Source organism: Alexandromys fortis, unplaced genomic scaffold (assembly GCF_014885135.2).
Source record: "Alexandromys fortis isolate MF-2015 unplaced genomic scaffold, M_Fortis_MF-2015_v1.1 scaffold_10, whole genome shotgun sequence".
NCBI lineage: Eukaryota > Metazoa > Chordata > Mammalia > Rodentia > Cricetidae > Alexandromys > Alexandromys fortis.
In genome coordinates, this window is record NW_026067895.1 from 13,339,497 (window position 1) to 13,357,588 (window position 18,092).

The 18,092-nt window shown below is 45.0% G+C and overlaps 2 protein-coding genes across 3 annotated transcripts in view; one reads left to right on the plus strand and one right to left on the minus strand.

The window, feature by feature from the left end:
• Positions 1-7,320, plus strand: part of Slc1a1 (solute carrier family 1 member 1) — a 64,893-nt gene extending 57,573 nt beyond the window's left edge. The window contains exons 11-12 of the mRNA XM_050159033.1: positions 3,848-3,982; positions 4,836-7,320. Of these exons, the coding sequence (XP_050014990.1) occupies positions 3,848-3,982; positions 4,836-5,082 (382 nt within the window). The 3' untranslated portion in view covers positions 5,083-7,320. The remainder of the gene's footprint in view (positions 1-3,847; positions 3,983-4,835) is intronic.
• An 8,033-nt stretch (positions 7,321-15,353) lies between these two features.
• Spata6l (spermatogenesis associated 6 like) overlaps positions 15,354-18,092 on the minus strand; it is a 45,076-nt gene continuing 42,337 nt past the window's right edge. For both annotated transcript variants that reach the window (XM_050159885.1, XM_050159879.1), the window contains exon 13: positions 15,354-16,708. The gene's annotated coding sequence lies outside the window, so the exon portion shown is untranslated. The remainder of the gene's footprint in view (positions 16,709-18,092) is intronic.

Here is an 18,092-nt window from a genome sequence, read left to right on the forward strand (position 1 = left end):
GGTACACTCATGGGACACGCAATTCCTGCTTCAGGATTTGGGAAGCTGAAGCATCTCTCTGTTCAGCTTAGTGTGACCAGTAGGTACCAGACAGTGCCAGGCACAGACTAGACACCCAAGACTCAAGGTTAAATAATTATCTGCTCCTGTTCTAACAGAAGTCCCTGGTGGGTGAGGGTTAGAAGATACCCAAATAAAAATTGGATCTGTGGTAGGACTCTCATGGAAAATTGACTGGGGGTCATGGGTAGCCCCAGTAAGGAAAGGATCAACTGTACCTGGGAAAAAAAAAGATAAGGATTCCTAGAGGGTCGGGAAGTACAAGTGAATCTTAGATGGGGAAAAAGACAAAAGCTAAGAGCTCAGAACATCAGAAGTATCTCACAGCTTAAGCAGAGTCCAGATTCTTTGGCCATAAGAGCCTTGTGTGGAGGATCTAGTATACCAGTTTATCATATGATGAATAGATTTGCATTTTAAAGAGATAATTAGTAGTATGATGGGAAGCTTGGATAGGGAGCTAAACATCCTATATCAAGACATACACGGGGCACACCTCTGAGTTTGACTACCAAAGGGCCACCATTTAGATTCGGGCTAGTTTCAGGACAGAGAAACCGTGTCTCAAAAAAATCAAGCAAACATAAATAAATAATGAAAAATAAAAAAGAATTCTAGGTGACTGGAGTGAAAACTCAGTAGTTAAGAGAACTGCCCTTCTAGAGGACCCAAGAAGTTAGTAGCTCAAGACTGCTAGAAATTTAGTTCTAGGGCATCCAGTGTCTCTGCCCTTCATAGATGCCTATACTCATATGCAATTATTCACATGTGTACCTGCAAACACACATACACACAATGATAATAGAAATTAATTAAACCAGGCAGTGGTGGTGCTTGCCTCTAATCCCAGCATTCAGGAGGCAGAGGCAGGTGGATCTCTGAGTTTGAGGCCAGCCTGGTCTACAGAGGAAGTTTTAGGACAGCCAGAGCTATATAGGGAAACCCTGTCTCAAAGAACCAAAAAGTAAATAAAAATTTAAAACATTAGATTTTTTTAATTTCAAATGTAGATATGATTGAGAATATAGACCAAAAGTCAGGGTCAGCCACTTAACAGTAGCCATAGGACCAGTAGGTGACAAGTCAGGAGTCTGTGTCTGAATCAGTAACGCTGTGACAGTTATAATTATAACCCTGGGCAAGCTGTCTGAGTTCTCCAAGCACTGTTTTCTCATCTGTAAGTGAAGGAAGTAATACTGCCTACGATTTATTCAAACATGCCAAGAGGATGTTTATGAGGTCTTGATGGCTTCACGGTGAGTCCCCACCTGTTAGGAATAGGTGACATTATTCAGGAAGAGTTTGTAGAGAAGAGGAAACTGAGGGCAAGGTCTCAGCACTCAGCCAGGCTTTATTGAAAACAAACACACACACACACACACTACACACCACAGCACACAAAGAGACAGCCCCCCCACCCCCCAGTAGGAGAGAGGATCCAGAAGTCAGAATCTGAGTTTTCCTAGCAGAGCCAAAACTTTCACCTGTTTGAGGGTGGGATTAGTTCCCTCTCTCCCTCAGGATTGGCTGGTTTGGGCTGTTGCCATGGACTGGGTAATTCAGACAAAGAAAGAAAAAGCTAACTGGTTCCCACCATCAGAGTCCCTCCCTTTATTTAAAAGTCAATAGCAGATGTCCCTTCCTGCAGCACAGACGTCAAGTCTTTTTCTTAAAGAGGGAGAAGGGAGCCAGTCATTTTAAATGTTTATGGGAAAGCACATTTGTAGCACCTCAATCAACCCAGCACTTTGCTGTATGCCCACCAGGCGGCTTTCTGGACTCCTGGTCCCTCAGGATGCTCAACCAGCCCTGAGTAGTGGCTGCTGCACTCAGAGTGCCATGTGTACTGATTCTAGCAGAAAAGCAAAAGTATTTTCAGTTCGCTGCCCAGGTACCATCCTGATCATTACAGAGCTTCGTCTACATAAAAGCCCTGCAGACATCCAGCCTCCCAAATCCAGGCAAGGAATTGAGATTCAGAGAAACCCCTTGCTGAAGAAAACGTTCATCATAAATGGGCCGGACCAGGAACGTAGCCAGCTGTGTCTAACTCCAAAACCTGTGTCCACACTACATCACAGCCCAGCGCCAATCCCACTGTGCCTGCAGGCTAGGAGAGAACCTTGTATGTAGAAGCTGAAAAGCCTTTTGCTGAGGCAGGATATGTCGGATCAGATGAATAGGTTTTCATATATTTCCCCTTATCTGAAGATACAATGTTTTGAAGGTCACACCAAAGGCCATCAAATGACAGAAGTTTTGTGAGCAAGGTCAAGACTCAAGGGCAGGCTGAATGGATTCTGAAGCCCAGCTTCAAGCTTGTAAGGACATGGCTAACCATGACATGTTGAGGCTCCCAGTGGGGATCAATGAGCCTGGGCACTTATCTATTCTGACAAAGAAAACTCACTGATGCATTGTTGAATTTTTTTTTCAACCAGCATTGAAATAAAGTTGGATTTTCCAAAGAGGACTTAGGAAGGACAGCCCTGATGGATGATGTAAGCCTAAACCTCGTAGAGATTTTGGTACAGCTCTCAAACTCTTTAAGTCACTGTAAACCGGTAGCCATGGCCACTAAAGGAACACATACTTAGCAAAAATCCTGGCTAGCATTTGGCCCATGAGCAGCCTCTAGAACACAGCACCAGGCAGATGAACGGGCAGCAGAATCTGTTTTCTGAGAATTCGGAGACCTTTGGGAGCCAGAGGAAAATGTATTTGCTGCTAGATCCAGGCTTCAGGTAGTTAAAGATCATTAGTTTTCAGCCCACCCACATCCGGGAATGGCACTTTAGCCTGAGGGTGAGGTCACAGTTCCAGAAACCACTGTGGGTGTCCGCCTGCTCATTCAGTTCAAAGTCCTTTCGGGGCCCTGGGAGCCTTCATCTCTCCAGAATGACCCAATTCAAATAAACATACTGCTGGTGAGAGACTGTACATTGCCAGGAGAAAAAATCCCTGTGCCTTATTCTGCGTGCTCAGGGGGGAGCTTGTCCAATACGTGGTAGTGAAGCTTCTCTGGCTACCTACCCTGGAGTCTAGAGTTCTCCTTTTGCACAAAGTGCATCTGCTGGAATGTCTTCAGTAATGTTTGTACCTTGGATGGAGTCACACAGTGTCTCAATTCAATGCCCCGAACAGGTGTTCTTGGAGAAGGCGAGAGTCTTGTGGTATCAGAAAATTACATAAAAGCTGCTTAACCACGGCTCTATCCTCTGCCATCACCCCAGACATCCTGGACCATCAGATACTCCAGGGTCCCTCTACTCCCCTTTCCAGGCAGCAGAATGATCGAGCAGTGGAGACTGAAGAAGGAAGGCCACCAGTGAGAGGGATCTGACGCTTAGGATGGGGGCATTGGATAGGTAGATAAAGCCTTGCACAAAAGCTCCTGTAGGTAAATTCCGACTACCCTGAATTAGTCTGCCACGGTTTTGATGTCACTGGCTGTGATTCTATACTTCCTTGCTTTAGGGTGATCTGCCAAATGTTCTCCTGCTGCCATGACATCCTGCTCCTCTTAAGCCCCATCATATGATATATATGTATATATGTGTTGTATTTTTATATATATATGCATATATATACAATGAGATTATAAATATGATGGATGGATTGTAGGCAGATAAATAGATACACATGAGTCGGAACTGGTTAACAAGTAAGTGGTAGCTGTCCACTATAGGAGCAGAACAGTAACAGCCACAGAGCCTGTGTCAGGCCTGAGGCCTTGCTGGGAGAAAGAAAGATCTAACCCTTTCCTGCCATTGTGTTTTGGCTACAGTATCACAGCTACCGCTGCCAGCATTGGAGCTGCTGGCGTGCCCCAGGCTGGCATGGTGACCATGGTGATCGTGCTGAGTGCGGTAGGCCTACCTGCGGAGGATGTCACCCTCATCATCGCTGTGGACTGGCTCCTGTGAGTTGGACTGAATATCCCTGCCTCGGCTGGTTGGGCCGGTGGCATCCTAGCCACGCAGACACTTTGTGTGCCCTGCTTTCCTCCTGACATTGCCTAATGAGCCATCTGTCGCTGCTTTCATTTCCTTTTGGTGAAACCATCTGATAGCATGCTTAAACTTAACTCTTCATCACTTCGGCAGGGCTTCTCAAAAGCCAGTGAGCTCCATTAGTTCATGGTGTATCTGGTGACACTCAAGGTTAGGGCCTCTTCTCTGGTCTACCAGGGATTAAGACAAACAGAGTGTGTATCAGAAAGGAATCTATTTCTGGACTGGCTTATATATTTTGGATGCCATGTTCTTCCATGTCTTTGCCGGGTTGTTCATGGAGTGACTTTATTTGATAAAGATAGGAGTACACCAGGGACACCTGAGGCCCACATATTTGATACCATACACCCCAACCAAATATTTGGATTCCCTTACCTTAGTCAAGAGAGAGCCCATAATTCCAGTGCATGATACCAAGAAAAGCCACCAAACAGAAGTCAGAGCTCAAAGCCTGACTTCTGTCCTCCGTGTATCTCTGGAGACCCCATTCTTATTTGGGAAGAAAGGAGGGAATTTCTGGAAACTGAGAGGTCATTGCTGTTGTCTGGCAGCATGGACCAAGTAGAGCCCATTTTCTAATTCTGTTCCTTTGGGAGCCACCTCTGCCCCCAAGCCAGTGAGGCATTTGGCCAGCCAGGAGGACAGCATTCTGCATTGACTTAAATCTTAACTGAACTCATCGGAACCTTTTCTTGCTCCATACATCAGTGAAGAAAGATGAAATCTGGGCCCATTCTGACTCTCCTGTCTCTTTGCCAGGGACCGGTTCAGGACTATGGTGAATGTTCTGGGTGATGCATTTGGAACTGGCATCGTGGAGAAGCTCTCCAAGAAGGAGCTGGAGCAGATGGATGTTTCATCTGAAGTCAACATCGTAAACCCCTTCGCCTTGGAATCCTCCATCCTCGATAACGAAGACTCAGACACCAAGAAGTCCTATGTCAACGGTGGTTTTGCAGTGGACAAATCCGATACCATCTCATTCACCCAGACCTCACAGTTCTAGAGGCCAGCTTCAGATGGCTGGGATGAGGACAGACACCTCCACGGGAGCCACCTCTTAGCAAACTCCAACATCAAGGAATGAGAGAAACACTAAGAGTCAACTGTACATTTAGTTTGATAAACAGACCTCCAGATTATTTTCTATATTTGGCGTTTAGAGCCTTTGTTCTCTGGGTTCGGGGATTTGGGGCGGGGTAGAATGAAAGCAAATGAAGAAGATTTGTGTTATCTGGATTTTCTAATTCTATAAAACAAAGTTTGGAAGTATATGAAGTAGTTAACGGTTGGCACTAGGTAATGGACCTGGGAGAGAAACACTCGTACATAGACCAGTGTTTGGGGTTTTTAAACAATATTATTATTGGCTACAAATTTTTACTCAGGCTTTCTATTGGTGTGACTTCCTCTGCCGTCTCCCTTTTTATAGATGACGATGCATCTCAACAGACCCACCGAATCAAAGTGCCAAATTTTCCATTTTGACCTCATCTTCAGCCACTTTTAACCTACTCTTAAAAAAAAAAAAGGATCAGCATAGTTCTGCAATAATAGTTTGAAGATAGCTGTGGGGTTTAGGGGAAGGGAGAGGGTTTTTTATTCCATGTACTGTATTGGGATGCTGGTAGCTGTCTAGCCAGTGTTCGGTATAGAACTATATGTATATGTGTGTATATTTATTATTTTCATATAATTTGCAAGACAGAGATCAGTAATGAACTATCAATGTGAAATAAGATGTCCTCCTTGTACTTGAATCAAAACTGCAATTCCAAGCCAGGCAGCGTGGTGCACACCTTTCATCCCAGCACTCGGGGAAACAGAGACGAGCGGATCTCTGTGAGTTCAAGGCCAGCCTTGCCCACAAAGAGAGTTCTAGGACAACCAGGACTGTTACGCAGAGAAACTGTCTCAAAAAAAAAAAAAAAAAAAAACAACCAACCACCCAAACAAACAAACCCTGCAATTCCAGCTGAGGTGTACTTGGGAGTTCACCAGAACGTTGTCAGGAGCTCTGGAATAAGAACTCAAGCTGTTGGGTTACTAGGTTTCAGCCCTAAAACAGAAATGTATCATGGTGAAGCTCTATGGTGGCACAGCCCATCATTTACAACTTCCGGGTTCAAGCTCCCTCCGGGGGAGGCGCCCCCTGTAGGCACTGAATAAATGCATTGACGAAGGCAGCTCTCCCAAAGGCAGGATGTGCCCAGATCCAAACAGAAGGCTTCAAGACTTCCTTCTTCAAGTACACTCAGGCCCACTTCACGAGACTGCCACCTCACTGCCCTTGGTTCTCTCTGCCCACCAGGGCAGAAACAACATTGGCCAGCCACCATCAAGTTGTGTTTCAAAATGGGCTGCCTACATGGAGTAAGTCACATTGTATATATGTTACTGTTTTTTTTTTTTTTTTTTTTTTTTTTGAGACAGGGTCTCTACATAGGACTGGCTGTCATGGAACTCGCGATGTAGATTAGATTGGCCCAACTCATAGAGATCCTCCTGCCTCTGCCTCCCTAGTATGGGGCTGAAAGGTGTGTGCCATCATGCCCAGCTCTCTATGTATTCCTACAGAATAAACCCAGGCCGTGAGCCACTGGTACCAGTGGTTTAGGGAAAACGCTTCCATTTCCTTCAGCCTCCTCCTTCGGAAAGGATCGTTCGGAGAATCTTGGCCTTGCTGCTTCGAATCCTCTGCCTGTCTTTCTCCTGCTCATTTCTGAAGATAGCTTATTAAAAGTCTACACTTCTGCCCCCATCTTGTAAATCAAGCTCAACAAAAACTTGTAGTTCACACAGAGATAGATTCTTATCAATAGTGTTTCAATAGTATCATTAGCCACCTTAAACCTGTGCTTTTATATTTACGAAGTCAGAAATTGTGCCAAAGATAGCAGGGGCGTAAATGAATGCTTGCTGTTGGCCACTTGCACCTGAAAGCTGCCAGAAACGGACAGTAAATTACCGGCTAAACATCACAGTGGCCAATGACTCTGAAATTGGAAGTACAAATGTCGGTATTCTTTATAGGACGTAAATCTAAATGAAGTTGAATGAATACTTTATTTAGGAGTTAATGGCTCTTATCAGGTGGTTCTCATTAGTGACACTAGAGTTGGCAGAGCTGTTCCCAAATTCACTGGGGTCACCCTTGTAACCAGCCACTTAACACACTGTGCTCATGAAAGAGGACATGTTCCGTTTCCTTCTCAATAAACATTTCTCACACTTTGTCCCCGTATCTTCCGGCCTCTTATCTAGTCTTTCATTTACCTGAGTAGGTGTGGGAAGGGGAAATGCCGGCTAATGCAAGAAGCTCTATCGTTATTGGCTTTAAGCCCACAGAAGATTGGTTTGAAAACCTTTTATCACCTGAGCATGACAGGTCAGGACTTGAGGAAAACATACCGATCCTTCGTGCTTACCAGTGAGGATTGCAAGGCTGAAAGACAGGCCCATTATGACAGTTGAGCTCATATTTTGTGGACTGAAATGAAAATAGAAATTTGCTAGAAACTGCTATCCTGGAAGACAGCCAGCCATATCTCAAAGAGCCTGACGACTTGGTTCACTGACGAGCCAATCCTGCTCTCTGAGATGGGATTACCAATGACGAGTGGCGGGATTTGAAGTGCCCTTGAATGGGATGGCATGCTCCTACCTGAGTACCCCAGTTATGAGCAAGTTCTGCAGAACAGGACTCATTTGTGTGACAGATGTCAAAGGAATAGACAGATTCCTGGGCCCCACTGAAGAAGCACAGCGTAAGAATGCCAGTTGCTTTAGGCACAGGAATATAGGACAGAGTCTTGAGTACAGTGTGGGGGTGGGGACATTCCCAAGATGCTTGCCCTCTCCAAACAAACAAACAAATTCAGCACAAAAGATTAAGACAATTTCCCAAGGTCACATAAGGAACAGGGGTGGGGCAGATGATTCATTTTAACTTAAGTCTTGGGTGACCCAGATATTTCAAGACATTTAAGAATCATTGTTGAGATCTGCTTTATAGCATAATGTCTGTAATTTAAAATATTGCATTGCAATACTTACAGTTCTGCTAAGAGGGTTCTTAGCATGGAAGAAAGGAGGGAGGGAAGAGGAGGGAGGGAAGAAGAGAGGGAAGCTTGCTTTGGAGATGGTGACAGAAATGACTGTACAGGTGTATAGCCTCAAGTTCTACACATTGAATAGCAACAGCTTTCTGCCTGACAATCACGCCCGAATAAAGTGATTTAAATACATTAATAAGAGCCTTGCTAACACCAAGTCTTTTACATGTATTATCTTATTTTTTTTTAACATTCCTATTGCCATTTTCCAAACCAGGAAATTGGCCTACCAAAGGTAGTCGCCCAAGGTTGCCCCTCCAGGATACACCCATGATTCCAAGTCTTCTCCCGGCTATCCAGTTACAGAGCTTCAAGATGAGATGCCCGCAAAGCCGAGGCAGGGCGCAGGACAGCATCCAGCTTCTTCTTTCAGTGTTGTTTGTGCTTTCTAATGTCATTTAATTTGCTCCAAACAAATTTCCTTATTCAAATCTTCTTCCATCTCTGCTTTCCCATTCTGGCTGTGAGTCACTTATGTATCTATGGCCTCCTTTTGCTAATGGCTTGGCCTGCCCTCCTTAGGGCTGACTTGATGTCATCAATACCATATCCCTCCACCCGAATCCCCTTTAAGTCCTTCAATCAAATTTATCCAGAAGGGCTATCTGTTACAAAATCAGAGGCGGGCAGGCAGATACCAGAACAGAAACTGGAGCCTGGTTCCTTTTTTTTCTTTTCTTCCACACTTTTTTCTGTGTTTCCTCCCACTGGTTAAAGCCCTAATCCCCTGCAGTCTGCCTTACACCCACACGGCTCTCCTAAACCTCCAAGGTAACCAGGGCCCTGTTAGCAAAATCCAAGCACGTGCTTGCCTGGTCATCAGCCTTCGGCCTCGTCTTCTGCAATACTCATCACCACTGATGAGCCTATGTCTGTCTAGCTAGCTGTCCCCCTCCTCCGCACTTCCTGACACCTTCCTTCCTAAGCTTCCCTCCTTCTGCTTTTGATTTATGGTCTCCGCTTCTACCAAATGCATCGGGCCCTTAAATACCGAGGGCTGAGTGAACAAGCTCTGTATCATTCTGGCGTCTCTCTGTGCCATTCCCCCAGAAAACTGTCCCCCACCCCTGCCCTCACTCTTCAGCTGACGACCAAGACTCTATGACCACATGATATAAGCAGCCGCCGCCTGCCCTGGCCTCACAGCCAAACTTCAGCTCCCATTTCCAACCTCTACTGGGCTTTGAAACTGAACTTATTCCACGCCAACCTCAGGACCTTTTCCAGAAGTCTCTCCTGAACCATCCCCCCGCCCCCGTCATAGGGTGGTGATGGGTCTTCCTGCCTTTGACATCAACAGACCTGAGTTGTACACCTTTGTGTTAGTGCGGTCACTTGAGTCCTGCTGCTGGGGGCTTCAGTGGGAGCCCCTGGGTGGACCATGTTGATTCTGAAGTTGCAGCCCAGGATTTTTTGCCCTTTAGACACAAATAGTAGAACCTGAAAATCCTCTAAATCTTGTTTACAACAACAAAACCTTCATAATGAGAATGCGATTCAAAACAATTTAAAAAAAAAAAGGCCAGCCCTCCAGGGCATATGAACCCTGTTCTCTTCTCAGTACCCCGGCCCCGAGTATTCTGAGTATTTCCTATTCTAGCTTCCCTGCTGAAAGAGAGACTACAAAAAGAAAAAGAAAAAAAAATCCTTTTCCAAAAGACTTTACTTGACCTCTTCGTCTCTGAGTGCATCTTGCCTTACGGAGAACAGAGAGTTAGGAGATGAAGGAGCCCGTGTCCTGAAATCTACCGACAAGGGGTTGGTCTCCTGGCCAATGCTTCGCTTCTATTACACACTTCACGCTGGCCTTACAGTCCAGCCGAGGCCACCAGACCCACTGTTCCCTTGGAGAATTCGGATCTGGGCCCCCACCACACACCCATATGCTTTGAAACACCACTAGGATAATTGGCCTCTTGATTTCCTCCCACCTCCAAGCTTAACTGGCCACTTCCAAACTCGAAGCAAGCTCATTAGAAAGTACTTGACTTTTTCACCCATAAACCTTAGTGCCCATGGCACAAAGTCTAAAGTCTTTAGGGCTAATATCGAGGACCCATTAGAAGGTGCCCCCAGGGGACAATTTCTCCTCCGTACATAAGCCATTGTCCTTTACAAATGCCTTCTCCCTAATTTCTTTCTGATTTGTCCAGTGTTTCTTACCTCCTGGAACACAGAGAAATAATAGCATTTTGTCACATGCTCAGATATTGCATTGTTTTATTAAGTTAATATGAAACCTGGTTAAAAAGTAATGCAATTGAGTGTACAAGCCTCACTTTATTCTGTGTAAAGTACTTTCATTTGTCATTTTAAAAAAGTAGCTGACATCTAAATGGCCACAAATAAAAGTCTGAGACAAAAGAGTCCTGTGAATAAGAAACTCTGTTTACTCGGTCTGTTGTGCAACAGCAACACAGTGATTTTATTTACGCAAAGTTGTATGAATAGCACACATGTTTTCTATGGGAAAGGAACTAATAAGCAGAGGAACAGGCCTCAGCTTGCATTTTTGGAAAGGTGCTTTTAGTTACTTGGTGACCCAATATTTCATATGTGGTTCTCACAATACAGCCTTCGCCTCTGGTAGCAAAGGAAAAAGGCCAAGGCCAAGCCTCACTTTAATCGATATCATTATTTTCTACTACTAAGTGCCACCATGGAGTCTTCTGTTGTTTTAGATTTGCATTTGGAGAATCTGAGCATCTCACAGGAGACTGGAGGGGGTGTTACATGATCCATCTCACTCCAGTTCCTAGCCACCATTATTTCAAACTGCTGTGGCTGACAGTCACAAATCCACCCACAGAGCTTGCAATACTTTCTGAGAAGCACACTTAGAACATCCTGTTCCCTAGTAAGGATGGAAACTCCAATAGAAGACCAGTCGTATTTTGCACCCTAACTTGACCTCTCTCCTCCCTCCCCACAGGACTGAGTTCTCTACTGAGCACAGTGTAGGAACCTTTTTCCACTTGGTTCGTGAAAAGTGGTGGATCCCCACAAGGCTGTGGAGGGGGTCAGTTGTCAGAGCTCAGACACAGCCTGACCCAGTGCACAGAGGATGCCATCGTATGCCTGGGTCGAACTTCCCTTACGCAAAGTCAGATGATCTTACAGGACGAGTTTCCCCCGTGAGTCAAGCCCTTCCACCAATAGCACCTAGCGCTGACATTCTGTCCCTGGAAGTCAGCCCACTCAAACAGGTGTGATATTTATCTCAGTCCAGAGCATTGATCTAAGTGTCAGTTCCTGAAGGAAAAGGAACTGGGAGGCTTATTTTTGAAGGGGAGGGGGGAGGAGAACTTCCTAAAAAACGTTGTTCACAAACACAACATTTCAAGGACAGGAAATAACAGAAAGCGCCTCTTGTTGACCCAAGAGGTCACCGACCTCATTCTTAAGACTGCCAGGAGACCTGAGCTACCCTGCCTCTCTGAGATAAATGATGGGTACATGGTCTTCAAGCTCTCAGGTGCAATTCCCAGGAATCTCAGCCTTGGGGTCAACAAGGCATGCGACAACCAACCAAGAAGCAAAAGGAAACAGATAAACCACGTGGTTTGGAAACAAGATTCCAGAGTTGGAAAACTGGCTCTGACATTTGGTTTTCTGAGCCTTGATGGCCTTAGCAAGAAACTGGGAGGAAATGAACTTTTCCTTGAATGAGCATCAGAGATAGAAATAATAATGGCTAATACTTTCTGGGTTCTGCATTTATGCCGGGCACTAACATGACATGCTTTTTAAGTGAGTCATCCACATTTCAATGTTCTGAGGCAGATAGTATCACGGCCTCCATTGCAAACGTAAGGACACTGAGGGACAAAGAGGTTATAGAATCTGTCCAAGGTCCTTGCCCTGGATGGTTCTAAAACCAGGTTCTCAATCTTCAGACCTAGGTTGATGCGCTCCTGAAAAGTGCTGGCTACAGGCACTTGGCAGAGGGATGGGTGGATGAGAGCAGACAAGCGGCATGCAAAGGGGAAGAAGAAAGACCCTTCGTCTATGTTTATGGCCTTTCAGGTCCCCCCCCCCAACTCAGTAATCACCAAAGCAGATAATGAGGTCTCTAAAATACACGTCTCTCCAAATTACCCCAAAGTTGTCCTTTTCCTGGCCCCTTCCTGTGGAAGAATGTAAAATGTCCACTTAGGACATACGATGACACACATCCTGCCTGGTTCAAAAATATCTGCCAAACAATGACAAGCAAAGGTCTAAAATCCACTCACCCATCTCCCCTACAGACTGTATTTCAACTCTCTCAGTTTAGAGTAAACTCTCTTCACTGCTAGAGGACCTCTCCCTCTCTCCAAGAGCAGCGCTGGGCTTAGAACTCAGGACTTTGAGCTTGTAAGGCAGATACTCTACCACTAAGCTAGATTCCCAGCCTACCTTTTCTTTGAAACCTAGGTGTGTCTTGGGGGCCAACAAGCTCCAGAATCCTGATCACTATTTCTGGGGCATCCATGGGGACCCCTCAGTGTTGTCACTGCAGAGTTCTTGGTATTGTCAAGGTGATGATAAGACACCCCCCCCCAACTCTTCAGTCATGTAAGGCAAACCTGGCACTGCATGACCTGTGCTGTCTTGTGGCTGCACAGGCTGAATGAGAGGCAAAGATGAGTGGTGACCAAAGAAAGCTATTGATTGTGACTGTGCCCCAGCAGGGGATTTCCTGGGTATAGACAAGGAGGGGTGGTACTTGACTATGGGCTTCAAGGCATTTTAAAAATAAAGACAAGGAATAGAGCGATGGTGTTAGTTCTCAAACTTGGGGCACATAACTAAAGTACATATTTAACATATCCAAGTGGACCTGGCCACCAGGCTCTCCCAGTATCCCTCAGTTCCTACTGTTATAGGGTTTGGCTGGCATACCCCACCCCTACCCTAAACTTCTTCAGCCCAGCTGCCCTCTCTATATAACCCACCATTTTGGTTGCTTGGTCCTTTCCATCTACCCTTTACCTTCCTGAGGTCTGGCTCTCTTCTCTCCACTCCCCCCTCTTCTCAACTGGCCCAGCTCCTGTTCACTCTGGACTCTCCAGATGTCTCTGCCTTGGCTATGCTCTCCCTTTTAGCTACAATAAACTTTCTCCTCCACCATACCTAAGACCAGTCACGTCCTTCCTTTTTTATTTCCATTTTCTTTTCGTTCAGATGGTTCAGTGGGTTATCATTGTTTATTTACCAGCATGAATTCCTAAGTTCAACTCCTCAGAGCCCATCAAAATGATTTGCTTTGGGTTCAATAAGAGACATTTCCTCAAGACAAGAAAGTAATAGAGGCAGACATTTGATGTCCTGCTCTGGTTTCTGAGTAAGCACTTACATATGTACAGAATGCCACACTCCATGCATGCACCATATCATACATATCACACATATGTAGTGATACTTTGTTTATAATCTAACAAAAGCTTGCTTGGAGATCAGTGATGATATGAACCACCAGTTAGACATAAAGGCCAGGCAGTGGTGTCACACACCTTTAATCCCAGCACTTAGGAGTCAGAGACAGATGGATCTCTGTGAGTTAAAGGCCATCCTGAGCTACACGAAATTGAATCTGTCTCAAAGAGAAACAGAACTCACACAAAGGAGATCCCAGCTTGGGATTCCACACCTTTGATCCCAGTACTAGGGAGGTGGAGACAGGAGTGATATGACTGGGCAGAGAAAGGAATATAAGGCGGGAGAAGACAGGAGTTCAGAGATAGTCTGAGGATGAGTCTGAGGTTTCATAGAGATGGGGCAGTCTGAGGTTTCATAGAGACAGCAGCAGTCTAAGGATTTGTAGAGACAGGATGACCCCTTTAGTCTGAGAATTGGTAGAGGTAAGAACTCTCTAATGAATGGCTGCTCTGCTTCTTCTGAATTAACCCCTATCTCCGGCTCTGGATTTTTATTATTAAGATGAATTAGAATTTGTGCCACATACACAAACATAAGAAAATCAGGTAGGATATTATACCTGCAATAGTAGTAGGTGGGTGGCAGAGGGAGAAGGGTCATGACCATCCTACATGAACAGGGAGAGTCTGCTTCAAAAACTAAGAGCAGGAGATGTGGTTGAATACTTGCCTACTGTGAACAAGGCCCTATGTTCAGTTCCCAGAGCTGTTAGAAAACAAAGAAAAATATGGACTTAGAGAGGTTGATGGAACATTCTAAAAGATACAGAATCACAAGGTGGAAATCTCTGTGATTGGACCCACTCACTCTGTGAGAGGTTCTGTCAAGGCATCCATCCTAAAAAAAAAAAAAAAAAAAAAAAAAAAAGACCCATTTGGCACACATGTGAACTCATTTGGACCCAATTCCCTACTTCTGAAGGTGAAACCAAGCACAGATTCTTTCCTTTGATGAAGTAATTTTACCACCATAATTTGGGATCTCCAGAGCCAGTGTGGATGGAAGAAGGGTCCCAGACCAAGAGAGTAGAGGCCACAGTTCTTCTCATGAAAGGAGAGAAGGCTCCTACAAGACCTGAAAACCTGAAAGTGGTGTTGGAATGGGTCCCCTAATCAAGAAGGAGAACAGTCCCATCTGGCAGTGCTAGCAGATTTGTGGGTCACAGCATGGACTGAAGGCATGTCCTGTTTGAATCACAGCAAGTCCCTTGGAGGAGCCTGGCTTAGGGCATAGGCACACGGAGAAGGGTCCCCAACATCCAGGGACTAAGCTGACCTTACACAGGTAACTCATCAAGCTTCTCCACTTAGCACCTAAAGGTCAGATATTATCCTTCATTCTCTCCTTTTTATCCTTGTTATAATTCAGAGCCTACTGGCTTCATCCAGTCTGTTGAGCAGAGAGAAACGGTCTTGCTGTAGACAGACTATTCTTAGAAGGAACGGGATCAACAAAGGATGCTGTCCCAGGAGTGTACGCAAACCCAAACACCATGAGATGCACTTATAAAATATTGTCCTGGATTTGTCAGATCTGCAACTTTGAAAGTCAAGAAAGAAATTATAAAGCAAAATATGACAGATAGAAATTCTTTTTCATTATGTTTAACGTTCTAGTCACTCTTTTATTGCTGTGAAGAGACACCATAACCAAGGCAACTCTTATAAAAGAAAGCATTTAATTTAATTTGGGGGCTTGCTTACAATTTCAGAGGTTTTTGTCCATTACCATCATGGTGGAAGCATCAACACACAATGAGCTAGGGCAGTAGCTGAGAGCTACAACCTGATTCACAGGCTGAGTCTCTGGGGTTGGCCACACCTCTTAACACTCCTAATCCTTTCAAATAGTGTTATTCCCTAGTGACTATGCATTCAAATATATGACCCTATGGGGAGCATTCAGACCACCACAATGACACAGTTCTCCCCATAGCAAACCAAAACCCCAACCATCACAAAATTATCTGTGCTATCATAGACTCCAAAAGTAAGATACCTGAACTTCAAACCTTGCCTCTGTAGGACTCCTCAAAGCTTCATAGTTCTTGAAAAATAAAAAATTAAAATAATTTTTTAAAATTAGCAGATCATAAAATGTGAAAGGGTCATAATTTGTTGAGAAAAACAAAAACGGGGGGGGGGCTTCATATAAAAATGAGCACACAAATGAAACACAAAAATCAGATTTATCAAAAAGAAACAATGAGGTTGTTGGTCTTTTCCCAGTTGTTTTATCAGGTTGTTTCCTTAAATAACCAACTCCCTGTTTCATGTAAGACAATTTTGTTAGAATTTTTAAAATTCTTTTGTAGGCAGGCAGTGGTGGCACATGCCTTTAATCCCAGAACTCAGGAGGCAGAAGCAGGCGGATCTCTGTGAGTTCGAGGCCAGCCTGGTCTACAAGAGCTAGTTCCAGGACAGGCTCCAAAGCTACAGAGAAACCTTGTTTTGAAAAAAAAATTGTACTGAGTCTTTCTCTGTCTCACCAGTCAGTTCCCACATAATGACACAGAGACTTACTATTAATTATGAAAGCTTGGCCTTAGCTTAGGCTTGTTCCTAACTAGCTCTTATAACTTACATTAGCCCATTTCTACTAATCTACGTTTTACCATGTGGCTTTTTACCTTTCTTTCATTCTATATACACGACTCCCTCCATGTCTCATTGGCGTCTGTCTGTACCTTGATTATCTCCTCCTACTTCCTCTCTCTGCCCCGAAGTCCCAACTATACCTCTTGCCTAGCTATTGGCTGTTCAACTCCTTATCAAACCAATCACAGTAATATATCTTCACACAGCATACAAATATCTCACTTTCATCTGACAGACTTCTATTATGTTTCCTATTTTTCATGCTTAAAATAAACACAAATTCTCCAGGCGATGAGCGTGAATGGGAGCCCCAAACAGAATTTAATCAACAAATCTTACCTTGGGCACAAAAGACTGAGTATAAACTTTGATTTAATGGGGGCCAGGCACCAGTAACTCAACCCAGCCAACAAAAAAAAAAATGTTCATTTCTCCAGGAATGTGTCAGTGTCTCGACGACTGGGCCCTTCATCTTTCTTTGGTTTTCATTCATGTTCCCCTGTAAAATTTAAAGATCACATCTACATGTGGTATTGAGAAAAGGGTGAATATTTGGCACGACCAAGGAGAAAAACATGAACTATCCTAGCCTTAGATCCAGCTCAGCCTCAGAACTGCCTGTTCTCCGAGTCCCTTCCCTATGTCTCTGGTTCAGAATAAGGCAAAGGATTTGATCTCTTTGTATAAGAGCAGAGTGAAGGCACTCTGAGCATCTTCCTCCCAGGGCTATGTGCAGAGTTAAGGAAGCCCTCGATTCGTGGCAAGTGTGCCCGCGCCTACTGGATGGTATAAAGTGAGAGTGTTAAGCACGTTCCAATCTGCTGTTCAGTAGTGCAATTGCTGAGCGTGGAAGGGGGTCGAGTTTGGAACTGGGTGATGGCTGGGTCTTGTGAATTTCCCATCCTCACAGCTGGGAAAGGTCTATGAACATCCTGTTGTGAAAGAAACCCATTTTCCAAGGCAGAATTGGCAATGGGGTGGGAGTCTAAACTACTTCCTTCCTAGCCCCCTCACACCAGTGCCCAGATATCAGCTTGCTGCAACTTGATTTTACCCACGTAGAAACTGAATGTAATTTGGCATTTGGTCACTCTGTGTGCTGTGATCCATGTAACAGCCCAATGAAAGCCTAGCGACTCTTGCAACAAGAGATTAAGTGCGTCCTAGAATCCGCCCTCTAATCTATCAAGCAGAACGTTCTGATGTAAAGCCCACGGAATGGGCAATTATCAAGATGTCCTCCTTGCTTGGTGCTGGAGGCAGAGAGCCCTGCCAGCCCCCTGGGCAAGGGTGAAGCATAAATTACCCTCAAGCCAGACTTTTGGGTGCCTGACTGGGGACCTCCAGCAGGTCACCCCATTATTCTCTTTTGTTGCCTAAAACCTCCTGCTCCTTTCTGTCTGATGGCCGTAAGATAGAACACGATTACTCCTAGAGGGAAATGTTCAAAGCCAGCCCCGCCCCCTCCGACTGCGGGGTGGGGACAAAGGGCTGTCATTTACACACGCATCTACCCCTCCTCATTCTGTTGTCATCCTCTAGCTTTGGAAAGAATATGGCAATTCAGAGCACGGTCTCTGAGGCTAACTGTGTGCCAAGGAGTCCCGTCAATCACAGTCTCGGTCCTGCCACTGACTAGCCACGTCACTTTGAGCTCTCTGTACCTCAGTCTCTCTGCCTTCAACTTAGTAGAAGCACTCCTCTCATAGGGCTGTAAGAATTAGACATTAATTCATTTAGTTCATGGGACGAACCTGGCCCGCTCTTGACCCTATGTTGGAAATAATGTAAGGAAGAGCGGAGAGCTGTCATCATGATGGCAGAACCCACGTTCCCCAGCCTCCCTCCCATTCCAGAAATCCAACCTGCAACTGCCCACCGTG